The sequence below is a fragment of the Phyllostomus hastatus genome, unplaced genomic scaffold (genome assembly GCF_019186645.2).
Source record: "Phyllostomus hastatus isolate PE091 unplaced genomic scaffold, TTU_PhHast_1.1 phas_scaffold_93, whole genome shotgun sequence".
In the NCBI taxonomy this organism is placed as follows: Eukaryota; Metazoa; Chordata; class Mammalia; order Chiroptera; family Phyllostomidae; genus Phyllostomus; species Phyllostomus hastatus.
This window is the reverse complement of record NW_025334042.1, coordinates 32500790-32528314: the sequence shown is the minus strand read 5'-3', so window position 1 is coordinate 32528314 and position 27525 is coordinate 32500790. Positions and strand designations below refer to the sequence as shown.

Genomic DNA, 27525 nt, shown 5'->3' with positions numbered 1-27525 from the left:
TACCTAAGAACACCTTTTGAACAAAGCCACAAAACAACTTCTTTTATTTTCTAATAAGACTAAATTTATTCAATAACCTAGTAAAAGTTTTGATTATAACAGTATAAAAAGTACAAAACAGACTTGTAGATTTCTAATATATTAATACAAAGTGCATGACTACATACAGTACATCCTACAGGCAAAGAGAGGTGGAAGGGGAAAGAAGACTGTGGTTGAGGTCTAGTAATAAATAAATAAATACAGAAGTAGAGATGATCCATATTATAGTATATTCTACCACCAGCACTGTAGCCAAAATGTACAAAAAAAAAAAAAGAGAACCATTTCAAAATAACTCAGAAGATGATGATAATGGCTGAGACTCTTGCAATACACCTAAAAGGCTGTGGGAGAGCCGCCCCAACTCACTGTGCCGTCTGTGCATACGGTAGCTTGTCGTTTCTTCCAAAAGGAATATAAAAATTTAAGTTTAGATTAAAAACTATAAAACTACAGGGTGCCCATAAAAAGTGGCTCACTCCTTTATTGTTATTTATACTACCCAATTTTTTTAAATCCAGCTTTAAAAATAAGCACTGAGTCATTTCATTAGAAGGCAGGCAACTGATCCTCCCTTGTCAGGAAAAGTGTGAACTGCTAATATTTTCCATGAACTCTGAGACAAGAGGCAATGAGAGCACTTTGGTTTGGGTTCCAGTAGCAGGCTTTTGATAAAGATTTTAGAACTGAAGGACCTCGCGTTCAGAATGTACGTCTAACATCGCGGTGTTGAGAAAGCTTGATTAGAAGCCAAACCAAAACCAACCCACTTAGCACTAACACACCTCTTTCTTGTATTAGAATTCTACTTTAACACAGTGAAAAAAAAACAAACCCAAGCCCTAATAGATTAGAACAAGTCAAACACTCTACACAGAAAAAACCTTCACAAAGGTCAACTGAAGTAATCCAGAGCTAAAACTGAATCGGGTAGATTTTCAGTGAAGTCACCAGTCATGGAGCACAAACTAAAGTCAGTTATTTACACACTCAGTGAGCCCTCTAAGAGATGTGCCCCAAGAAGCATTAACCTTTGTTACTGTGATGCCATCCTAAAGACGTACACATCTTATTTCTCAGACAATTTGACATTTCTAAGAGAGTGTGTGCTCTGTCGTGGGGCAAAGCTTTGGTACTACTCATGTGGGACCGCTCACCCTGAAGGCTTGCCATCTCCCCACGAGGAGCTCTGATTCTGCTGCAAAGGTTTCATGTAAGTTAAAATCTTCATCGAATATCCACATGAGGGAGGTGACACAGGATACAACATATATAGTCCAGTTTCCTCTTTGTATACTTAGAAAATTACTCCTTCAAGGTATGTGCAGAGAGCTAGTCTGTCCTGCTTAATATTCAGTAGTATAGGTTTGAATCATCAGAACCTTGGCCAGACCTTAATATTTCAAAATTATTAACAACTATCTCTAGGGGCAAGTCCAGGTTACTGAGTTATGACAAATTTATTATCATGAAGGAAACTAAGTGTAGTCAGCCATCTTTAAAAATGCCCCAACCACCGCTTCTCAATACAGAAAGACTAAACCTACAGACGTTTATTATACACCAAAATCCCACCTCAGTCCCCTGAAATTCCCCTAGTTTCATTAGAAGGGGATTTAAAAGAAAAAGACTTAAAGAGCACTTTACAGCAGCATTCAGCTTTCCTATGAAATACTCAGCATCTTAAATATTATGTACATGTCGTTTTTTCCTCTTAGTTAGATAGATACTGGCTTCATAGTTTGTGGAACTTGTAAAGATGAAGAAAAAATAACCCATTCAGAACTATTCTAGAAATTGTCTTTTGGCAGAATAGCGGGTATCCAAGTTAAAAATAGGAGGGCCATTTTGTTGCTGTGGGGGTTCCCCCCTAAAAGGTAAATCGTTTTTTGTTCCCCTTCTACGTAAACCTCAGTCACCACTCCTGAGTGGAGATGGGCAGAGGCTCTGGCCCCTGCTCCTCTGGCTTCTCAGCAGCCGCCTTCTTATTGCTGCAGCAAGGCTTGAATAGATGTGTGTCGATGAGGACTTCCCCAAAACGGCCTTTATAGATAATCCCGCAACATATTTTCTGCCTAAAAGAAAAAAAATGGAGAGAACAAAATATATTAGTAAGGCAGAAAAACAGGAATACAAAAAGAAAAAGAAATCTAGTCAACATAACAGCTAGTACAACTTGATCGAAAGGTTTACTTCCAGTCTCATCACATTCCAAATGAAAAAGGTTCCCAGAACAAACCCCAGCCAGCCAGGTTAAGAGGACGAGACAGGTCTCTTAGATCCCAGACTGAAATCTTATCAAACATTAAGGGGAAAGAAGGCATCCTGAGAGACAGCAGTCAGCTTCAGAAGCTGCTGCCAACATTGTAAAGTGTTTCCTCCAAAAATCACTAGCTCTTGAAGAAAAATAGCCACCATGAACAGGCTGACAGAAGTGGCAGTTTTATTATAATCACTTAGTAGACATAAATTATGTAACACAAAAGCACACAAAAATGACAACACAAAACACCCGTAGGTCACATACTCGAAGGAAAATGACCACTTCCTGTCAAGTCCCCCTATATGCCGCCCCCAGTCCCAGCCCACCCCACTCTTTCCTCCTCAGCTTTGGTTCTAGCACTCTTTTTAGACTTCATGGTTTTACCACGTGTGCATCTCTAAACACATTGCTTAGATACAATAATTCATAAATAATAACACAAGAGTACATTGTTTTGCATACCCACAACTGGAAACCCACTTTTTCCTCACCCTATCTAGCAGATCAGATTTTTTGCACAATATTATGGAATGTAGAAACAGGAAATCACACAGTATGCTGCCATTTTTTGCTCAGCATTAACTGAGATTCATACATGTTGATAAAGCTTTATTTCATTGTAACTTAAGTACATATTCCACCGTGGGAACATGCCACAATTTGTGCATCCTCTGTTGATGGGACAATTTGGGGTCTTACAAACATGCTGTGCATGTCAGCGCATGTATCTAAAGGTTTTTTCTAGGTTATGTTGTTGGGATACAGGAATGGGAACATGTTCGATGAAAACCCAAAATGCCAATAATTTATCGATGTGAACGCCCTTCTATTCTTATTATGCTATAGGTTTTATTTTAAACCTTGAAGGAATGTCCACATTTATCAAACATCTTCAACATACCACGAAGATGACAGGCATGTTTTCTCCTCTTTTAGAAACTGTTGATGTGGCAAATTATGTTAGTTGATTTTCTAATGTTTAAACCAATCTTCTATCCCTAGAATAATTTCATCTAGTCAGGGTATACTGTTTTGATGTCACAGTTAAGTCAGCGTCTCAGGGTGCTTGGGGCCTGTGCCATCTTCAATCTGCAGTCTGGAAAAGCCGGTGTAAGATTAGAACCATTTGCTCCCGAAGTGTTTGGTAGAACTTGTCTATCTGGGCCTGGAAGTTTTTGAGGGGAGGCTTTTAACCACTGAATTAACTTCTTTCTTATGAGATTAGTCAGGTTTTCTGTTTGTTCTTGATACAGTTTTAGTAAACTGTCTTTTTCTATTAATGTATGCACTTCACATAAATGTTCCAATTCATTGGCATGAAGTTGTTTATGATATCCTATTATCTTTTAAGTTTCAGTTTTAGCTATATAGCTAACTCTCCCTTTTCCTACCTAAACTGTGTGTACCATCTCTTATTCTTGGTCTGCTTTATCTCTAGTAATTTTTCTAGTCGGGGTTTTTTTTTTAAAGAACCAATACTTAGCTTTACTGATCCTATCCACTGCATATTGGTTTTCTACTCTATTTATTTCTACTTGTTATCTTTAGAATTTTCTTGCCTTTATTTTTCCTTATATTGAGCTTCATTAACCTTTAAATTGGATATACATCACTTCATTTACTTTTAGTCTTTCATTTATAAGCATTAGTGATCACTTTTCCTCTTTTTACCTCATTAATGTCCTACCACTTGTTTTGATTTGTATTTTTCAGTTATTTCTTTAGTTATGAAGATTTTCTAATTTATATTATACTTTTTTCTTGGAACCATGGTTTTTTAAAATTTCAACTATATGTAGGTTTTTTATTATTCTATTTTACAATTATGAAATTATCTGCCCTTCCCTTCTGCTCTGGAGGTTTTGTACTGATTTTTATCCATTCTTTTTTAGTGGTTACATAGTTAAACAAGTTCTAAAGTTTTTCAGTGTGTTTATTCTGAACAATGTGAAGGACATTTATACACCTTAACTTCCACCATTTCTGTTACCTTAACTTATATGCTATCGCTGTCATGTAATTCCTTTTTTTAAAAAATCCCACAGCTTTTGTCATTTTAAGCAATTAGTGTCTGTATAAATTTACCTAAATATTTGCTACTTTATTTTTACTCCCTAGAATCTCAATCTGGGATCTCTTTTTTCTGCTTGCTCTGCTGCAAAATGTTCGAGGGTCAATGTGGCAGCCACTCCCAATTTTTTCTGTAGTCAAAAAGTCTTATGTCAAGGCCCCGGCTGGGTGGCTCAGCTGGTTAGAGCATTGTCCCAATATGGCAAGTTTGTGAGTTCAATCCCTGGTCAGGACACATACATACAAGAATCAACCAATGAATGCATAAGTGAGTAGAACAACAAATTAATGTTCCTCTCTTTCTCTCCACCCCCACCTTCTTTCTTTTCTTTTTAAAACCAACTAAAAATAAAAATAAACATCTTAGGTCCTCATTCACAAAAGATATTTTTGACGGGTAGGTAGGGCAGGAGAGAGCAATAGGGGGAAGAATTAGGACAACTGTAATTAAACAACAATAAAAAAAAGATATTTTTGAGAGAGATATATATAATGCTAGTGTGAGAGTTATTATCTCTTGGCCCATTGAAGAAAATAAACTATTGTTTTCTGGCTTCCTTTATTCATGCAAAGAACTCACTGTGTATTTGTTGTTCCTTTGAAAATAATGTCTTTATTTGCTCACAGTTTAAAGGTCTATTTTGTCTTCCATGTTCTGTAGTTTCACTATGTCTATAGGTAAATTTTCTTTTCTCGTAAGACAATAGGTTATTTACTTTTGTTAGTCTTCCTGAATTTGTGAACTAGAAAATCCTTAACCACTTTCTTTTCGAATATTTTTCTCTTTCTGGCCTAGAGTCCCACATACTATTCCTTAGTATTGACCTCTTTTTATTCCTTATTAACTTGCCCACTCAGCAATGTCATTTTTAATGAATTGAAAATATGTATTTGTAGCCATTTTACTTTTTTCAGGGAGTGAGTTAGTCAGAATAAATACCTAAGTCTATTCATCAATTATAGGAAATTTCGGTTCCCTAACAAGGTTTTTATTTTTACTTTTTTAAAGATTTTATTTATTTATGTTTAGAGAGAGGAGAAGGGAAGGAGAAAAAGAGGGAGAGAAACATCAATGTGTGGTTGCCTCTCGAGCACCCCCCTGGGGACCTGGCCCACAACCCAAGCATGTGCCCTGACTGGGAATCGAACCAGCGACTTTTTGGTTCACAGGCCTGTGCTCAACGCACTAAGCCACTCCAGCCAGGGCACAAGATTTTCATTTTAAACCAGTTTAAATAGGAAATAGGAAACAGAAAATTCCAACCCTCAGCTCAATTCCTGCTTAGTCCACCTGCAACCATGTGTGTGCTAACAGTCGTCCTGCCAAACGCCCTTTAATTGCTGAAGAAGCGGGAAACTGTTGCCTGTAATTAAGAAGGTTGGTTGGTTAGAAAGGTTTTTTCTATTGCTTTTACCTTTTCCAGTACGTGAGATCTAAAAAGGAGAAAACAGGCGTTCTGTTAGAGCCTGAAGCCATCTCTGTGTCAGAGCCATCATCTGACTGGTTACTATAACAAGGAGACTGAGCGGGGGAGGCACTTGAGGTGGTACTGTGAGCATCAGAATCTGCAGAAAGATAAGAGAAAAAAATTATAATTTCACTATACGTAATTGCAACTAAGCCTCTGCATAAAATACTGTGAATGAATTAGCAAAAAAAGGGGGTGGAAATGAGAGGGAGGTGGGGAGGGCTGGGAGTAAAAGGCAGAAAACTGTATTTGAACAATTAAAATAAAAAAATAAAAAAGAATTAGCAAAAAAAAGAATTTATTTTCTATTCACTACTGATACTTGAAGATATTTATAGTAAAGTGTTTCTAAAAGAAAATGAAGATGTAAGCTTCCAAGAAGATAAGAGCAGACATATTTTCCCCCATTCCTTCTGTTTTAAGAATTACAACTAAAAGCCCTCACTATTACATATAAAACAAACCTAAGACTCTGGAAGTAAGCAACAATTAGAAAGCTTAAAACCCAAGGAAGATCATGGTAGTGAGTTCCCTAATTCTTATGAGCTTTCTTTTTTACCTCATGAATAGCCAACCCAGAAACACTCATGGATGCAGATATTAAAAACAAAACAAAACAAAAAAGCCTGCTCTCTAGAGTCAAAGGCCCAGGAAAGGGGCAGCCTAGCAAGGCAGGAAACTTTTATTAGACAATAACCACTCTACTCTGGCACACCACAGAAAAAACAGACCCAGCTTCACCCACCTCAGCAAAGGCCAAGTGGGGGAAGGGTCTAGGGTTGCATCCTCATGAGAGTGTTATGAAGCATTCAACACCTCCACCAGGGTGGTGTCAGGGGAACCCTGTTGAAGAGTCAGGACTTCCACTATGGCCCATCCAGGAATAGAGTCACGCGACCATGTGGGAGCCTTAACTCCCACGCCACCTAGCATCAATGCAGAGCTCCTCCCACCTCAGGTGTCAAAAGTGGTGGAGAGCTTGACTTGGAACACCACCTGGCAGGGACAAGGTGGTGCCCCTCCCCCACATCTTATGCTGGAGGTGTGTTCAGAAAAACCAGTTAAAACAGAAGGATTTAGATAAGATCAAGAGTCTCAAAACATAATTTTTAAATGTCCAGGTTTCAATCAAAACATCGTATCATATCCAATGCCTAGAAGATCTCAAACTGAATGAAGAAGTAAGGAGATATTAACACCAAATGACAGAGATGACAAAAGTATCTGATGAAAATTGTTTACAAAGATGCTTCAACAAGCCATTGGGAACATACTGGAAATAAACCAAAACAAAACCTCAGCAGATACGAGGTCTCAGAGTTAAAAAAAGGAGAAGAAGCTATAAAGAAAAACCAAGTGAAACTGAAAATATACAATAAATGAAATAAAAAGCTCAGTGGATATGCTCAAAGGCAGAATGGGGAGGACAGAGGAAGCAATCAGTGAAGTGGAAGAACAAACAACAAAAATTACCCAACCTGAACAACACAGAGAAAACAAACGAACAGAGCCCCAGAGACCTGTGGGACTCAAACCAAAGACCTACATTCACGTCAGTGCCATCCTGGAAGGAAAGGACAGAGGGCGGAGGTGAAAAAGCACTCAAAGAAATATAATGACTGAGAACTTGCTAAATTTGGCAACAGACATAAACCTATAGATTCAAGAAGCTGAGCACACACCCCAAACAGGATATACCCAAAGAAATCAAAGCCAAGACACATAACTGACCTTCTGAAAATGAAAGACAAAGAAAAATGACAGCTTACAACAGACCCCAATTTAATAATGAGTAAAGGCAATTAATCAGATATAAGTGAAATATGATTTAGTTAGTGTTCTTGCCCTCAGAAGACTTCATCTAAATCCCCAAGGCAGAAAGCAACTCTTTCGGCTGACAGTCACTGTGCTGTAAGGCGTTCTGCTGCTGCTATTCCACAGCAAGAGCCACACCACACAGTCAGGGGCTGAGCCAACCACAAGCCTTACCTTTAGCTAAAGATGATAGCCCTCCCACAACTGGGGAGAGCAGTCCTCCAATTCAGAGAACTAATAGAGTATTTAGTAACTATCCACTAGACACCAAAGTCTGTGTCGTACCCTGCATGGAAAGACACAGACTAAAAAAATCATCCTTAACAGGGCTCACAAGTGTTTTGTATTAACAAAAGTTTGCATAAAATAGCATAAAGTATCTAAAACAAAGAAAAGTGCCATTAGTGTTCTAACTGTCATTCATTTCTAACATATGAATAGCTTACCTTCATAATAAAACAAAACCTCAAGAACATCAAGCTTTAAATTAAAAAGTCTGATGAACTGCTCTCAAATAGTTAAAAGCAGCACTTAGCTCTCTGCTGCAGAAACAAACTCACTTTCCTGGGAAGTACTTCGTATCTATGAACCACTTGAGATTACAGTTATTTGACCAGTTTCTACCTACACAAATGATAATTTCATAAGGTTTAATCTGATATCTGAGATACTAGGATACAACTTAATTATATACAAACACAGTAAGAAAAACTCTCTTCTAGAATGTTAGTCTGGAAATTCTTCAAAGAACTGCAATTTTAAAACGCAAACAGGATTTGGGAAGGCACAAAGGAATAATTAAGACAGCATGGCATGGAGTAGGCAGGTACAATGAACAAAATTGTGGAAGCAGAACACACTATGCACACAAAGGCAACTAACAGCCCCAAATATTCTTCTAAGACAGGACCGCCAGACCCTGGTTGGGTGGCTCAGTTGGTTACAGTGTCATCCTGATACACCAAAATTCCAGGTTCAGCCCTGTGTCGGGGCACATACAAGGGTCAGCCAGTGAATGCATAAATAAGTGGAACAGCAAATTGATGTTTCTCTTTCTCTCTCAAAAAATCAGTAAATAAAAAATAAAATAAAGTAAAACCTACAAAGACTTGTTAGGAATTTTCAACTTTATTCTACGGCACCCAGAAATCATTGCAGATTTTAGGAAGAAGGATAAGAAAAAAATAGCTAACATTTATATAGGACTTTATTTCATTTTGTTAAAAAAAAAACAAAAACCTCCTTCTACTTGTTACCCCCCATTTCTCTGATTAGGAAATTGTTGCTAAATCAATGTTAGGTGACACCAGGGTCACATATTTGTGTCAAGAACTGTAACTCAAATCCAGATTTTCAAGCTCTACATCCAATCCTTTGGAAAGAATGTCTCAGGAAGAGGAATGCAGGTCAGGTACAGGCAGGATGCACGGAAGCAAATATATAACCAGAGGCAAGGAAACTATTTAGAGGGTGACGGATAAAAATTCAAATATCTCAAAACTGTTTGGTAAATTGCACACAGGTGCTAGCAATTCACAATGCACCTGGGAAAACCCTGTTTAAGTCTTAACCTCCAAAATACACACACCTTACCTTTTCAAAGGGACTTATTTTTCAGTCTCCAACCCCTCCACAACACAGCTTTATCATAAAAATCTAAAATTACACTGGACATATTCCCTAAGTAAGGAAAAAGTTAGTCACTTATGACTATCCCTGTAATTAAAGGGAGGACCTTAGAATATATGTATGAATAGTTAATTCCTCTAACCTTTAAGTGATGTAAGAAAACTACTGTTTCCCAAATGTTTATTAAATCATCTAGTGAGAATGGAGAGTAAAGCAGTCTTTCTTTTTTCCCTTACAGATATATGGTAAATAAAGGAATATGTATCATTAAAACACACATATCTGATATTACCAAAATACTTTACTATAAATGTATTAAAATATTTTAGTCAAAGATTAAGTACAGGGTGGGGCAAAAGTAGGTTTACAGTTGCTCATATGGAAAACAATACAATAATCAATAAATAATAGTACAAGAAGAATAAACTATTTCATGTACTCATACCTGTACACCTACTTCTTCCCCACCCTGCACATCAGCAGAGTAACTGGGGACTGATAACACCCACCTACTCCAGAGCACAAAGTCAGTAGCAGGTCTGGAAACACTTGGGCGCTCTGAGAGTTTGGCTACACAGTAGCAGACAACAAGATGGTACAGAAGGAGCGCAAGGCTTGAAAGTGAGACTAACAGGAGGCCAAGTTCATCTCTACCACTTACTAAGTGACCTGGGTCAAGGTTAAATCACCACACTGTAGTTGCAAGGCTAATCTCTACAACAGAAATCATTGAGATAATCATGTACGTGAAGTACTGGGTAAATGTACCATAGTGCTCACGGGATGGTAGTTATCATTCCTTCCTCAGTCTACCTGGACCAGTAAATTTAACTGTCTTTTTCCATTGCTCCAAAACAAGCATTGATTAATATTTTGTCTAACAGGGTCCTACAGATTTTTTTAAATCCTGAAAATTATACAGTACAGGTCATAACCCATAGCTACAATTCTGGAAAAGCTCTGACAACAGAAAGTTTATTCCTAACCCATGTGGCCACAATATCTGGCTTGATCTGAACTATAATTAGGGAGCCAAACCAGACTAGCCCATTTAGTTTATTCCACTTATAGGAACACTATGTGAATATTTATTCCACCTATGTGAGTACATTTTCACTGCAGAAATACACTTGTGTTTGATTAAATAGCACTCCCTCAGACTTCCCCATCTGGGGGTGGGGGAGAGGTGATACAAATGCTACATAATAGCATTATATGTACTGCATTTCCTTTTCAAAATCTTAAATCTAAATTCTCAAATACAAAAGTATCATTACAGGTGCACTACCCGCAACAACTTCCTATAAGGGTTTATGAACCAGGTATTGATTTGTCATTCCTTTGCCATTCCATCACCCCACACCACACACACTGCCCCCTAAACGTCAAAGTCTCGAGGCTGGCTTTACTGCAATGTGTGAGTTATGATTTCTAAAGTTACTATCCTGGGCTCTGGCTCAGACTGTCCACTAATTATTTATGTACCTTTCTGCACATCTCCAGGCCTCAATACCCGTATGTATAAAATATCAAGTAAACAAGATGGAAAAATGTATCTTCTAGAAAATTAAAATGTCAATAAAGAGATCAAAGTGGTCTCGGCACAATTTGAAGATGCAGCTTACTAAGTTTGAAGAACTTTTATGATATCAAAACCAGGGACAAAGTTCCACAATTTCATAGAAATGGTATCTCTGCCAAGTCAATGATCCCTCCCCAACACTTTTCTGCCCCAACACTCTTTTGTAATAAAAGAAAAAATGATTCATACATCGCATATGCCACCCTCAGGCAAAAATGAAAACAAAACAACCATTCTTAAGCATTCAGGTTTCAGTATCAAACTTACTGTGACGTTTAAATTCCTTCTGCAGTTTGCTGATCTGGTTGCTTTTTATCCTGTTTCCAGATAGAGTTTTCACTTTCTTTGGTTTCAGCGTAGTTTTCAGACTGGGTCCTGCCCTTGCATCTACCACCTGGGAGAAAACACTAAATATTTAATACCGTTTAAAAAATGACACCTCTGTATTTCTTTGGTTCACACAAATGCCTATTTGAAGTAGCCCAGTTGGAGAACCAGTTTTCTACGAGAGTATCTGAAAGGCCACATGTACTTTGTGATCATTATGTGGAATATACAGTGTATCTCTAACTACTACACTGCACACCTGAAACTAACACAATACTGAATGAAAAGTAATTGAAAAACAAAAGAATAATTTATATAGCAGGGTTTTATTTTTGTCTTCTGTAGGATTTTTGTTGTTGTTGTTGTTGTTTTTGAAGTAGGTAACAGCAGAAGTCTGCTGGACAAAAACATTATGGAGATTTGTATATGGTGAGAATGACCCAAGTAGGTTAAGGAAAATCAAATCTAACAACTAACACTTTTACAGAACGTTTTGCAGTTACTTTACAAAAAGCTTTCATATACTTTTGATTTTACCTTCACCGCAAAGCAGTAAGGGGGCTATTTTTGTTACTCCAACTTTAGGGCAAAGGAAAACAAAAGAAATTAAATTATTTACTTTGCCTTATGTCACTAAGCTGGTGAAATGGGCAAGGGTGAGCGGGGAGGAGGACAAGACACAGATCAAGGTGTGCAGACCTATGCTTTAAGCTCTGTTCACCACACACCCCTCGTCTCCAAGGCCACGTGCAGGACGGCAACGGCATGCTCCCCCAGCCCAGCATGCGCACTGCCTTGGCCCCGTGCAGTCCAGTTTCTCACGCATTAATTCATAATCACTAGTTGCAGGTTTCTACCCTTACATAGAAAGGTTGCCATTACCTTCGAAATCACAATTTGTATCTTCTCTAGATAAGGTATACAAAACTAATTATTTATTTCATAAGTTAACAGACCCTCAGAAACATAGGTATCATAATAATGTAAGTCACCAAAAGGTAGTATAAAGTATGAGAAAAAAGGTAAAGAATAAATGACTGCCAGCTTAAAAACAAATATGTAAATGTCAAAATCTTCTAAAAGCTAGCAAACAGAAGAATTAAATAAGACAGTGTTGTTTGGGTAGTCAAAAATATTTTATAAAGAAGTCTAGTGACACTATAAAGTGAAAGGTAAGAACACATTTATATACCAGTTTGACCCCAACTAGAATTAAACGTAGAGAATAATGATACCTTTCATTTAATTGCATCATTACTATATTATACTTTGTCTCGTTCAGTTCTCACAACACCTCTGAGACAGCATTATCTTTACGCTTTATAAATAATTGTAACTTGCCCAAAGTAGGTGATGAAGGCAGGATTCAAATCCAGTTCTGATTCAGAAACCTACGTGTTCATTAGTACCAACATGAGTTAGGGTAAATGTCATCTGAGAGATGAAAAAGGGATCCATGTCTGATTAACTTTAGGAATTTCTGGGTTAAACCTAAAGATGTGTGAAATGTATGTTGTCAATCTCTGAAATGGGGATGTTGGATACAGCCTCAGGGAGACGCCATACACCAAGTTATGTTTTTCCAAACAGGACAAAATGTAAAGTGATGATATCTGAGCAGCAACTGTTTTCCTTTATTTTTTTTTCCTACTTTTCCATCCTAGGGACATATTACTTCCTAAATTAGGGAGGAAACTACTGTTACTGTAAATAGAGCAGAGGTATAACTGAGAAAGATGACAGATGCACTAACATGATTCCAGTTTTTTTTTGATCCCGCTGGCAATTTCTTCCATCTTTTCACAAGCAGAACACAGGCATTACAGATGTCTCCCGAACGAGTCTCGTGCAACCTAGTAAGAAAACAATCAAGCCTTTATTGGTCTCCTTTACATTAAAGAATTCCAGCAAGTACACTCCTTTTAGAAAAAAATTATATCCATTTATAGTTTATAGACGCTATTTCTAATCATTCTGGATGAGGCAGCTCCACTGCTTCTGTAGTATATTTCAGAAATACAATTAACTTCTAGATCCAATGAAACCAAAATTTTATAGACTGCAATTTGGTCATTTTAAAATAATGTTTTTTTTGAAATTTAACAAATAGTAAACTTTAGACCTAGAGGAGATCCTGGTCACCATGGTTTTAAACAATACTGTGCAATTAATCTTTCTTGAATTTCACAAGCAACCAAGTGCCACCCTTAAAAATAATGTGCAGTGGTATTCTAGTTTCACAACAAACGAAACCAGAGGCACTATACTTTTTTAAGAAGTGATTTTATCTGCATAAGGGGAAAAAACCTTTAAGAGTAGCCACTAAGCTGTTTTTAAATCCCATCTGAGAAACTTACATTTACTACATTTGTCCTGTACTAAATACATCAGAAAATACTAATAATATTTATTATGTACACAATTAGTAATGAAGGCATTAAGAGGAAAACGTCACTTATAAATACAAAGTCCAGGATTAACAATAAATAATCAACAAATATTTTGATAAAGAAAACAAAGTGGTAAAATTAATTTCTAACATGGGAACTAGTTGAACATTAAGTGTTTTATTTTACCTAAGGATTTGTTGGAAAGGAAATTCTACCTCATTCAGCAAAGGAATGTTGTCAAAACATAAAGAACAAAAGTATAAAATAAATGCTAACATACCCTGACAGGTTTCAGGGAAAAACACAATCTTATTACTCTCCTGAGAAGGTTGGGTTAAAATATATTTCTATAATTTAGAAAAACACACAAAAACCCCCCAGAAAACTACTGGAGGATAACTATTATAAGAGAGAATAAGGGTAATTTTTAAAAATCTTTATACATACTGAAGTTAACAGTAAAAGGATTTGTTTGGTTATAACTTCAAAGGGTTTCACAATTAATTTGGTGGGTTTCTTATCTGAAAAAAGGTGGGATGTCAGTATCTTTGATTGGCTTTAAGAGCAAGAGCCTTAAAAGAGCCTAGATTGGAATGTAAGTGATATTTTAAATATTACCACACTGCTCCAATCACCTTATTTGGGAATATTCCCACACAATGGGACCTTTTCCACTCTAAGAATGGCACAAACATCAGATGCCCTTACCCAAAACAGCTCTGGAAGTCCTTTTCATAGCGTTTACTGTCAGTGAATCGAGAGCTGGAGGACTTAGCTCTGCAAATACAGCAGCCTTCTATACTTCGGTACATCTTTGGCTTGTGAAAACCAAACATCTTTTCTTCTGGGCAGTAGTCTGTAAAGCCAAGGGAATTGACACAGCTTTGTTGAGGGCTATTAACAAGAAACCATTAAAAGAGAGAATGAGCTCTCTGCTACACCCCGCCCCCAGCAACTTGGTATTACATGGCCAAGCCAGAGAGGGTGGCTCTGGGAGAAGACCCTCCAGGATCTTCCTCCATTCTTGGCACTAGCATAACAAGTGTACAAAACACACTGAATAGCTCAGTTATTTAACAAGGCCTCTACTATCTCCTTCTACCTACCTGGCAAACACTCATTCTAAAAATAGGGGATGGGAGGCAATTTTTAAAAATTAAGTCTTAAGTAGAAAATAGAACAAACTCTCTCCACAAATCTTACAAAGTGATGGAATCATGCACAATGAACAACAGGCCTTAAAATTTAAGCTAATGCACCATCCTTTATTCTGCACCTTTGCATTCATGTGATTCCCCTGTGGGGAAGTTTTGAGCACTTACCATGATCACTACTTGATATTAAGCATACAAGTAATGCACCACCCACACTACTTTTGCCCTATGGGAAATGAGAGGGGATTTCTTCTGTGATATATGGGAAGTTCTAAGCTGGCAAGTAGGCCCTGAATTGAAACTACTGAAAGGAGGATGTAAAATTCACAAAAATCCAGGGTTAGAACTGAAGAATTTTAATGTCACAAGCTCAGGTTGTCAGACTACTTACTGGTCGGCCTCTCAGCTGTTACAGAGGTTTGGGGAGCTCTTTGATGAGATGCTGCGCCTGAGAACAGTAGTAGTAGGAGGCAGATATTCACGAAATGTACAGCAAGGTAAATTGTGACTCAGATGATCAGAAAATCTTAACATCACACAACAAAGGAAGAAACAGCTCTGGAGCTAGATGCAGCAAAACGTGTGGCTAGCAGTAAGTATGCACCTAGAATACCTTAAAATATACAAACCAAGGACCAGCTTTACCAGAACACCTGGACTACGAGAGGTGATGAAAGGCAGTGAATATAGAAACTAAACCCCACGGACAAGTCCAGAGGGTGTGGGTGTGTGGATGAGACCAATTACAAATGATCACAAAAGCATCACATAAAGCACCAGTGAGAGAAAAGTATTAATATGAATTAGATCTGTGCCCATAGTTTTAGGGCTTATAACCACAGAACACCATCCTCCTTTTCAAGTTCTTTCAGAAATACCCTGGAATAGACGCATAAAACAAAATCTTCGGTGTTTGTCTTTGAATAATCTCCTGCCTAACCCCATTCCATTAATTCTGGTTCATGTACCAGACCAAATACTTATGAAAGTGACTCAGAGAAATAACCAAATATCCAGACTTTTTGTTTGCACATGTGTGAAATTGAGGAGTTCTGAAATATAGAGGATATACAATTTATTTTTAAGAAGGTATTTTATTAGCAATTAATTAGATAAACACTGAAGTTTTCCTTCTACACAGAGACTACTGTCTCTCATGTCACCACATGTTCACTCAAGGGTTTGTTGATGAGGGATGCAGGCAGAGGAGGGGGACGGGACGGGGCAGAAGGCCAGGGAGTCACTTCAATTAAGTCTTCAGTTACTTCAATTTAAGAATTGTTAAAACAAGAAAACAAAATATTCTTAATTATTCTTCTTAAGTTAAATACTTGGGAATTTGATATTTTTGAGGGGAAAAAAAACAAACAAGGAAGGTGCTGTATCTATAGTAGAAAAAGGTATACAGTGAGGCCTGTGAAACAAGGTGGATATTTTTCTTCAAACTAACAACAAACCTTCATGACAAATGAAAAGAAAATGGCCTCCTAAAGAAAACCATTCTGTGTTGGTTGCTTTGAAACAATGTCAAATGACACAGGATTATAGAAACTTCTTTAAAAGAAGTGCTCAGAAAGTATAAGTTATTGCTTTACTTTGTGTTTTATATTCCTGTTTTTGAAGCAAAAACGTAATATACCTCTTAGTCCTCACACCAACCTGTGGGCTCTCCAAAGTCCCTGAACACCCTCTGTTACCATCAAGGAGGTCAAAAGTCCACAATTCCTCTTACAGTTGCCAGTTTCATCAATAGCCCTAGGAAACTTCAGCCTCCTTTCTCAGCAAGGACAAAGGAAGTACAGCAGAAAGGCCAGTTCATTCCATTAACACACAGACCAAATCCTATTACAAAAGACAGATTCCTATCGATACCCTCATAATCCCCACTCCTCCCACAAGTAAACATGCCGTCAAAACTGCCCGGCATTCAGATCATCTCCAAGATATGAATTTCCTTCACTGAGGCTGGACTGGACCAAGAAACCATAGTCTGGGCCAGTTATCAGGCCTGCAAGCTGTTGTTAAGGAATGCAAGGGCTACCCAGCACTCTGGACTGAGGACACACTGAGGCTTTCCTTTTCATCAGCTGCTCCTGTGAATCAAGTGTTCATTTCCAATTTTGGGGGTGGGTGGGTGGGGATCTCCACAAAACTTACCCAATAGCTCCCCCTGTAAGATAGTTCATTCTTCCGTTTGAAGAATATTTTTCTTAAGACATCAGGGAAACAAAAAATGGCTTGATGTCTTTTGATTGACAATCCTTTTTGCAGCTCTGGGAGCTTGTGTCTGTCCTGACAAAATTCTTCTGCCCGAACATCTGAGAGGGATCCAAATCCTAGGGTTCATCCCCTTCTAGGACGTACTAAACACAGTAGTGTCATACACTTGTCCTAATGCAACACACAAGCAGCACATGAGCCTCCTAAAGGATGGTCACATAATAAACCTAGTAAACCTTTTCTGCGCTTATTTCTGTACTTGAGAGGCCCCTGGGAATCTGCAGGAATACACAGGGGTTTCACTCTGGGCTTTGTTTACAGCAACCCCATTAAGCGGAGGTTGCTGTTTAACCATTTTGAGCTTTGGAGAGCCCAGAGATGAACTGAAAGAATTTTCACAAAATCTACAGATGCACTATGGCTTTAAAACAAACAACAACAACAACAAAAAAAATCTAAAAAAACCTACCTGATCTTGGAAGGAAACTAAGGACACAAAACGGCTGTGAAACCTAGTTACTTTGTATATTTAAAGAGTGAGCAAAAAGGTGGGCGTGGCACAACTTGGTCACAAACTTGGTATTTCTGTTATTTCAACAAACCTTGTGATTCTTGAGAAGACTCCTTTCCTAGTCCTGCATTTGTACAATATTAAATGATTTCTCCAGCACAATCTACTTTATTTGTTCAAATGACACTGTCAGCTATTAAGAGTATTTGTGGCTTTTGCATCTTTCATCCCATCCCATCACTCAGCACCATCGTGTTTTTTAATAGAAGGAAGCCAACACTGCCTACTTCCTACCTGATGAACAGTTAGTTACGCATGAGAACGGAAGAAAAATTAAGCTTTGAGACAAAGCCAAAAACAACAAAAGACTTAAAATGCTGATTAAAAACTGTCATTTGTCTTCTAAACTTAAGATAGTGGTGATGGTTGTAAAACTCTAAATGTACTAGCAGCCACTGAATTGTACTATTTTAGAGTAAATTTTATAGTATGTTAAGTATATCTCAATAAGCTTGTTTTCAAAAATAAAAATAGGGGAGAGCAGGGACAGATGAAGGAGGACAGAGGAGGAATTAACCATGATGGAGAGACTTGACTTGGGTGAACACAGAATACAGTGGTACGGATGATGTGGACCTGTGGAATTTTATAACTAGTGTCACTCTAATAAATTCAACAAAAATTAAAAAATAAAAGTAGAGTGGGCTAGGAATTCTTCTGTCTTTATTCATCTTTGTAACCTCAACATTTATAATAGTGCCAGTCACTTAGTAGATATACTCCATAAACTTTTTCGAGAAGCTGTCATTTGCAGAGCACTTCATGTTTCACTGACATTTCTTTGGCTACTGTCAGTCAAACAGTCACAAAAGTTTATAATACTGTAATAGTTAAAGACAAATCAGCCACACTAAAATTACTGTTCTGTCTAATTTATTTCAATCTTCCAAAATTAAAAAGATTAAATAGCTGAGTCAGCAAAAATCCTAAAAGAAATTAACTGATTATATGAACAAAGTATTATACAGACAACAGAAAGTGAATTTTTAAAATGTAACAATTAATTTGAAACATTTTGATTGATTTGTTACGGCTTCTTCTACTTTAACGCTGTAATTTCATATAAATCTAATGAAACAAGGGGGAATGCAACCTTAGTGTTGGGACAAGGAAAAGGTGAGATAACCACTGTATATCAAAGACACAAAACAGTCTATTTGAAACTAATCTAATGAGATTATGAAGCCAAAGATCAGGGTCAGTGTCGTATTTTACATTTAATTCAACACACATAATGTCAGTTTACTGACTACAATATAGCATACATGGGAAAGAAAAGGAATCTTCACTCAATAGCTAATACTGAAGAGATTGTACTCAAGGAAATGTCTTATGATAAATAATTCTAAGCTTTAAGATGATCTCTTGTAAGTTTTCAGCCCTTTAAAAGGATGCAGTATATCTATGACATTTGCAGGGAACTAGCCAAGATATTTTGTCTGGTGCAATAAGCAAGTTGAATAATAGTTATATAGTACAATTTCATAGCATGTTTTTAGAATGAGATCTCAAACTGGCATTTTGAAATAGATTTTTAAAAACTAGTAACTAGTGGTTGCCTCCGAGGGGTGCAAGAATGAAGGAAGATTACTTTCACTTTACTCCTTCTATATTGTTTTTTTTTTAATTCAAGAGTATCATGCTCCCAAACCTTAAGTTAACATCATACAACCTTGACCTAACTAAAGATGAATCTGAAAAAGCTTAAACAAAGTTTCTCAGAGACATACAGATGGAGAAACACATTAGGAAATATATTCCACAGGACAAGAGTACAGAATACACTAGTAAGGTCAGAATAAACATAGAGCAGAATGGAAAGGAAACTGCTGAGAAGAGACAAGCAAAAGTTTTGTAAAGTGAGAAGGAAACAGTAGTGGAGAAAAAAAAAAGACAAAAGGAACCAAGCAACCAAAGACAACTTTGAAGTGAAGGAGATTCATTTCTTTAGAGCTGATTCATTCCTTTAAATCATAAGGATGGGAAAGGAAGAGAAATAAACATGAAAAAAGTCTGATGTAAAGCTATGAACAACCTTTAGCTGCTGTAATTGCCAATGCTACCCTCCTCCACACACACCATTTTAGTCAATGGTATGCTATCTTTAATCACATATAAGTACAAGATCCAGTAAACGCTAACAGTGTAACTAGAGCAACACTCTTCACAAAGAATCAAATAGGACTAAGTGTTTTGTGTTCTCTGGCTGCTAGGCCACTTGGTTGCGGTATTCCTCAACAACGAGATGCGGCTGGTTCATCAGCACATAAGGAAAGCCATAGAGCAATCAAACACTTCGTTCCTTTTCACCGGCTTCTAGATACCAGTCCACATCCCAGCATCAAAGGTTCTGGATTTTTTAAATCACTTTTGAGGGACAAATTTAAGCTTGCCTGGAGGAAAACTGAGAAGGAGGTGGTAGACCCCACTTGTTTCCAATAGCTTCTCCAAACATATACTGGGTCTTTGAGAAATTCTATGGTACAGTATTTATAACTGTGGCTGCCTATGGAATTCACACTTTGCAGAAAAGCCCAGAACTCATCCTAACAGTTAGGAAATGTAACTATTGTGAATCTGGTGAAAAGAACACTGTAATTACTTAAGTTGGAGTCTATTTCTGCTTTTGTCTTTATAACTGAATAGGAAGTCACTTCTAATTTTATTCGCCCCTCTGTAATAGTAAGGTGAAGTCTCACTTCTACTTTCCAGGGATGCTGTGAAGCAAGAGTATGGAAATATCAGTTCTATGTGTACCATTTATTTTCTTGAATTTGAGACTTGCACATTACAGAAATATAAATGCTATCCCAGGACATGTACAACAAATTAAGCTGAGGGTAGAATCATGATTTCCAAAGGTTTTCTTTTAAGCCAAGGTCTACAGGAAAAAAGGAACTTAGCCTTTTCAGGGAGACTCAAGGTTATGAAACTGGACCATACTCCTTCCTGTGAAGCTGGTCTCCCATTATTAAGATTGACAAAAATGTAAAGAAAGGGGGTATGGTAGCATACACCTAGTCTAACCCAAACCTCAGGGAAGTTCCTTAAGCTCTCTGATCTTTCCATTCCCATACCCTTCTGAATAGTATTTGTAAAGCACCAACACAAGGACTGGTGGTCCTGTCCTTTAAATGCCCTGAATTGATTACATCATCTTCTCTTCCAGGCATGCTCTTCCTGTGTCCACCCATGTTATCATCCATACAGTTGCATAAAAAATCTGGAAGTCAAATGGACTTTCCCTTCTCATCCTGAGCAGGGCCCCCACCATATCCACTATGAAGTCCTTGGAGATTCTGCTTCTTCCTGCACTTCTCTGGTTTCATGTCCCTTCCATCCCTGCCTGTCTGTCCCTCCCCATGGTGCTTGAACTCCCACTAGGGTCTCATAACTGACTTCTCTGCATCCTTCAAACAGGTGGTATCTTCAAGTTCAAATATTAATTATCTCTTCCAAGGTACCAACACTGGCTTCAAGATAATATCTAAAATCCTTGGCAAGAAATTCAAAGCTTTGCAGGATCTGGTCCTGCCTTCCAGCTGCTCCCAACCTGGAATTCTGATATTCCAAGAGCCTCAAACCAACTTTAATAACTGGTAACACATCTCAGGCTGTTACTTCTGTCTAAGATGGTTTCTCCTCCACTCCCCTTAAACCAGGGAACTTCTTAGAATTATTTCTTTTTACAAAACCTTTCCATTCCTTTATCACAGCACCCAACACAGGATTTCACATATTTATTTAACTGTATTATCTCCTCTACTCAGGGGCAAACTGTTGCAGGGCAGGAACTCAGTCTTATGTTACAGCCAGTTGCTGACTGCATATAGTATGCAGAAACAGGTGAAATTTGCTAATTACCCCTAGAGTGGCATAGCCAAAACAGATCTGAACAATATATTTAAGAACATGGAAGAAAATGTGTCCACAATAAAGATGTGTGTTTAAAAACTGATGTCTTGAATAGTCATTTTTCTTCAACATTTAGTCTACAGACTTTTTGTAGGGAAAAAAATTTTTGAGGCTTACAGATTTCTAGGAAATGTAAACTGAATCAATTACTTTACTTACAGAAGATGAATATTAAACAAGGCAATGCTTTCATAACAACTGGTACAAAAATATTTTTTGCTTATTTCAAACAGGCATATGGGGAGGAAGGGGAGGTTAAGAGGATAGTGGGAGAAATGAATCTCAAAATGAGAGCTATTTAAAGTCAGCATACATCAGCACCAACCAAATTAAAACAACATTAAGCCACATCAAACTTAACAAGTGAATACAAGTTAGCAATAAACTTTTAGTTCAACTGCAACTTTTCTACTTGAATGTGTAACAGTAAATGTGCTTGTGACTTCTGTTTCTGGTAAAAAAAAAAAAAAAAGCCACCTCGCTCCCTAGAAAACAAACTCCCTTCTTTTGGACTAGACTCCAGATTATTTCCATAATACAGAAAACCTTAGCTGCAGTTTGAATTAGAGGAAAAACTACAGAACCAAAAGACAACAAAATGTTCTCAATTTATAATCCCTAAGTCAAAACAAAGTGTGGGAAATCCAGGACACTCTTGTGGATAAGGGAAATCAGGAAGAACTAAAATGGCATTTTCTAGATTCCCACAAGACTTTTTGATGTAAAATGGTGGAATCAGAACTGGCTAGGGAACCCAGAGCTGACTGCAGTGTCTTCACAGAACCAGTTACTAAAGGTGGGGGAGGGGCCAAAGACACTCCTTTCCACCCAATGTTCTGAGCCCAGCAAGGTAACTATCTGCACCCTCAGTCTTGTCTTCTGTAAAATTCTACTTCCCATAGTTGTAACGGCAACAACAGCCAATAATCACCAAGCACATAACTTGCTTAATTATTTACAACCCTATGAACTAGGCATTACTGCTACTTTGCAGATGAGATAAACACCACCACAAAGTGACATATTTAGGGCAATTGGGGCTTTGGAATTTAGGCATTTTTAACCCCAGTCTTCTGAACAACTAACCTAGTAACTCAACAAACGTGTTCCCTTCCTTCTCAACCAATTATATTCCTAGCTTAAGGGGAAAAAATGTATTTTTAAAGCAACCTACTAGGTGTGTGGCACAGTAAATTAGTGTCCTCACAACAGCTTAAGTTCGTTTAGATTTCAGAAAAGTTTAAGCTGTCCCCAGTGAAAAGTTTATTTTACATTTTAAAAAAAATCATTCTCAAATTGCTTTTCTGACACAAAACTGCCTGAGTTTAAGCCCCATGAGCCAGGTTTTCTAGGGGTCTGATTCCAACTTTAGAGGAAAAATGACCATCCAGGCTCCAGATCTGTAGAATCAAGGGGACTGTACAACAGTCCTGAACAGTGTGGCTTAGTGGTTGGGCGTCCTCCAGCAAAGCGAGATCACTGGTTCCGTTCCCAGTCAGGCCACATGCCTGGGTTGCTGGGCACCTGTCGGACCACAGGTGAGACGTTTGTCTCTCACGTGATTTTTCTCTCCCTCCCTTCCCCTCTCTAAAAAGAAATAAATAAAATAAAGTCCTAAAAAAACAACAACTGTGCAACAGCAGCCTTGAGGTTCTAGAATATACCACCAATTGAACTTTTTATCTCCAACCTCCTGCAAAATTAAGGCAAAGAGGGAGGGCAGCAGAGACCTTGTCTGTGTGACTTTCCCACTCAACTCACTCACCTTGATACACCAAATCTCCATTGGGCATTATCATCTAATATTCAAAACACCTGCTATTTACTAGTTTTATTATGGTCTGTATATTGTATTTGAAATCTCAGGATATTGAAATTCTAGCCAGAGCTTGGCTATAAAATACTAATTAAGAAAAAATAAACAAAGAATTTCACTGTTTGCAAAGCACTTCATATTAATTTTAGACACACGACCGAAAGAAATAACTGCCCAAAGGAAGCCACTGAGTTATTAAATACGAAGTTTTTCATTTTCTTGACATGCCCTTCAGAAATGTACTGTTACTGATATTGTTTGTCTTTACATATTTGTAATTTAGTTAACCAAAACTTGGGGGAAATGTGTGTATTTAATAACAAAACAATGAAAAACAGAGAATGGATTTCAATTTGTACATTTTTTGTGCGTGGGCGTGGCATGTCAGGATATTTCTGGGTAATGACCACCTTTAGATTCTAACACTTAAACGTGACCTAAATGCAGAAATCAGTAAAGAGGCAACAGACATGTACTGCTTATCACATGTCTAGACTGCAGGCAAACCCCAAATACCAAAGAAGCATCCATGTGTCAAACCAGCATAATTTTGAGCTATGCCTGGGGCCACATACCAAAAAAGTCAGCTTGAAAAGAAAACCTAAAAGGGGTAACAAGAAGGTCAACCCCAATTCACAGGAACTAGGAAGGCGCAAGCAAGGAGAGAACATAGCTAGCCATTACTTTGCAGTCATTCCACTGAGCAGCTTCCTCCCCAGCCCCCATAGAAAATCTCCAAGGCCCAGCTCCTCGTTTGCATGCTTCTTCAAGGTCATCCTAAGATAACGCAGTGAGCAATCACCAAACATTGAGCCAAGCATACCTTTAGGGCCAAGAAATATCCCTCCTCCCCAAATCACTACATCAATATTTTAAATGCCATTAGGCTTTCTCCAACTTCACCAGAAACAAATTTCCATAATTTCATTTAGACTGAGCAACTAATAAATAAACGTGTTTGGTTTTGCAACATAAATTATTAAAAGGCTTTTCAAGTCTGGTGAATTCCAGTTCAAAAACAGGTGCTTGTTGACAAGGTCAAATTCATTTTCCTTTAATTATTAAAAGAAAAGGGGGAGAAAAGTTTTCTTAATCTTCCTTAGGACCTGAGGCGTTGGGTGGGAAGGATCGCTGGGGTAAAACTGTCTTGCACAGGGTCCATGTTTGGCTAAATAGTAATTCCTAATCTAGCAATAGCAGGTTAGAGAAAAAAATAAAAACAAAGAAACCTACGTGGGCCATAGTTACCAGAACTCTGCACAGCCTACCACCCAAAGAAACCAGCCCCCACGCCACGCAACCAAAACAAACCGCGCCCCTCCCGGTTCCCCCTGCCACACGCAAACACACAAAGAAAACAGGCGCTCGCACAGTTCGGACACAGCCCTCACTTCCCTTTGTAGGACGACCGGGAACCCCTAAACTTCCCCACGGTGCTTTTTTGCCCGTCGTCGGGGCTGGGTCCCCCGAACGTGCGGGCCAAGGCTCAGCCGAGGTGTGGCGGAGCTCGCCGCACTCTCCGATTTCTCCGAAAGCAGCAAAATGCCTCCCCCGCCCTCCCACGGTAATCGGGTGCCCCCCCCAGGCCCCCGCGTGTCCCCAAACTGCGCCTCCCCCTTGGGCATCCAGTGACCACCAAGAAAGAGGCACCAAGGCAGCAAACGGAGATGCTCTCCGGTGGGTCTGTTGGTAAATAAAACCACCGGGGCCGGGAAGAAAGTTCCCGCGGAGAGCTGCGGGCTGGGGCGAGGGCAGCGGGAGGTGAACGGCGTCCCTCCTCCCTCACCTGCGCCGGAACAACGGGCCCCGCGCCCGCCCAGCCCGGCGCCTCCCGCAGGCCGCGCCTCCCGCAAGCTGCGCTGCTGGGGCTTGTTCCTCCTCATGGCTTTGCCCTGACGTAATTCAAACATGGCAACAGTTCGACTTCAAAGGCGAAGGCACAGACCTCCCAGACGCAGGCTCCGGGCCGCGGGGAACGGGCCGCGAGCTCGGGGCCACGCTCGCCCGGCCCCTCGGCCGGCGCAGCACCGGACGCTGGGGCTAAGGCACCGGGCCCCCGAGATGCTGCCTCCCTCGCCCGCCCGCAGCGCGGAAGCCCGCCGCCTCCCCGCGCACCAGCACGGCACCTCACACAAGTCGCTCCGCCAAAGTTTCCCCGCGAGGGGCTGACGGACAAAAGCCCCTCCTGAAGCTCGCCCGAACTTCGGGGGGCCGCCCCGCGCGGGCCTCCGCCCGCGGCCGCCCCGAGCGCCAGCGGGGCCCGCACGGGCACATGGAGCTCTTTGTTTTCTGTCCAGCCGGGCGCTGCCTACGCGCAGCATCAGGATGTCGGCTGTTTCCCTGCGGCCAGACACTGGACGACCACCCCGGGGAGCCTCCGGACCCCGCGCCCCCGAGTACGGAGCCCCGTCCCCCCGCCCTCCCCTCGGCTGCAGGCCCATTTCACGAAAGTTTTGTCCTGTCCTTGAAGAGAAACGCCCGGATCCCCCGCCCCGCACCGGCCGAGAGTTGGCTACTTTCACTCTGCTTTTTAAACTGGCAAGACGCCATCATCGGCAAATCACATTGTCCTGCCGGGCGGCCGGCCACGACAGCGGCCGCATCTCGCTGCGGACCTGGGGCTGGACACTCCGGCGAAAACCAGGTCGCAGCCCCAAGCACGTGGTCTGTCATGCTCGGCACAAAAAGCAGTGCCCTCCGGAGTTCTCTCACCCCCTGGGCGCAGACAACGCGGCTACCTCCATCCTCAAGTCAATAGGCTCCGACTGGCCATCTTAAGCCACGCACGGCCGCCCCAGAAAGCCCTCGCCGTGGAGCCTACAGCTACGCTACAGGTGAAGAGACTGCGAACTAAAGTTGAGACTCCACAGACACCTCCGACACCGGCGCTGCTTGGGCGCGGTCCGGAGGGGAAGAGGCATGTGGGAGCCAGGGCTGCTTCCCAGCGGCCGCGTGTTGCTCATTGTCGCGTCCGCATCCCTCAGGAGTTCGGCAAACAACGCCGCGCCGCGTGCACTCTGCAACCCCGGCGCCGACCCAAAGGCCGATTTAAAACCCCTCGCGCCCGCCAGTTCTCAACTACAAGGCAACTTAGTTTTGCAGCGAATGGCGTTTACGGTGCACCTTTCTCAAAACACGCGCAAGGGGCTGCGGTGAACTAAGCCACGAGGTTCGACCTGGGCTCCCGACCACTCCCGGGCGCGCGCTCACACGATGCACCGACCCGGGGCCCCTCCGCAACTGCCAGGGAGTCGTTTTCCTCTCGGGCCTTTCAGCCCTGGGCTCCTTTTCGCCCGAGAACGCTGCGGCTGACAAAAGTCATTGTCACCTTCAACGTGGATCCCTCAACTCCAGTGACTCCGCACTCATTTCCAGGCTCCACTCACTTTCCCCACCCCAAGACTTTCGGTTTGCCTAAAACCCCCTCCCCAATTAAAAAAGACACACTAAACCTGTGCATACAAAAGAATCTGGGTCTGAAGATCACGAAAACAGCGCTCCCCGCAATGCCATCTCCAAGACAAAACTTCCAGTGTGTGTGGGTGTGTGTGCACGGAAGGGCTGGGGGAGGTGGGTAAGGTGAAATGAGGGGGGGGAAAAAGCGACTCTGAAATCAAAGCTTAGTGAGACAGTTTTGCACCAGAGTAATGGTTAGTCACTCACCTTCCAAACACAGCCGTTCCACGCGCAATAACGTTCCCGAGGTGAGGAGTGCACACCAGGCGAACCCCCCCTCCAATCGCTCCCTCCTTCTCAACTGCCTTGTCTAGAAAGATTGTCTCCTGCAGTTCTGCAGTTGCTACCGCTGGCCGGGAAGGTGTAGATTCCGCTTTCTCTCTGCGCACGCGCGGCTCCCGGTACAAAATTCTCCTGAATCGAACTCATTTGCATACGGGCGCGCGCGCGTCGAGGGCGGAGTGGAGAGAAGGCCCAGAGGCCGCGCGCGCTCCCGGGGCCTCTATTGTCCTTTTAAGGGGAGAAGCGCCGCGACGCGGGAAACGCGGCGGCCAGAGGGAAACAGGGGCGGGGATTGCTTACTACGGCTTACGTCACATAAACAAACGCCTCCTGGATGGAGGCGGCGGCGAAGGGGGCGTTGCGGGATGGGAAAGGCGGAAAGGTTAGCCATCCAGCGAGAACACTAGGCTGTGTGACGTGCTTTTCATCCTGAAGTTCTTAGGGCGCAAAAATGTTTCGCGTTGAAAATTGTCTTCAAAGCTGTATTTGCAATATTTTCACACCTGTGCCCAGTTTCTGGCCCG

The 27525-nt window shown here is 40.5% G+C and overlaps 1 protein-coding gene across 4 annotated transcripts; it reads right to left on the bottom strand.

The window, feature by feature from the left end:
• Positions 1-41: 41 nt before the first annotated feature.
• On the bottom strand, positions 42-27113 carry SINHCAF (SIN3-HDAC complex associated factor). Of its 4 annotated transcripts, none has more exons than XM_045829973.1 (7): positions 25976-26156; positions 15133-15189; positions 14296-14443; positions 12951-13050; positions 11138-11264; positions 5791-5941; positions 42-2117 (listed from the first exon to the last, which is right to left on the bottom strand). In XM_045829973.1, exons 3-7 carry the CDS (start codon positions 14421-14423, stop codon positions 1958-1960), a joined length of 666 nt encoding a protein of 221 aa, XP_045685929.1. In that variant the 5' UTR covers positions 14424-14443; positions 15133-15189; positions 25976-26156; the 3' UTR covers positions 42-1957. The 4 variants fall into 4 exon arrangements, with proteins under 4 accessions (XP_045685929.1, XP_045685930.1, XP_045685928.1 ...); XM_045829974.1 differs by having other exon boundaries at positions 26002-26148; XM_045829972.1 differs by lacking the exons at positions 15133-15189; positions 25976-26156 and adding an exon at positions 26927-27113.
• Positions 27114-27525: the final 412 nt, after the last annotated feature.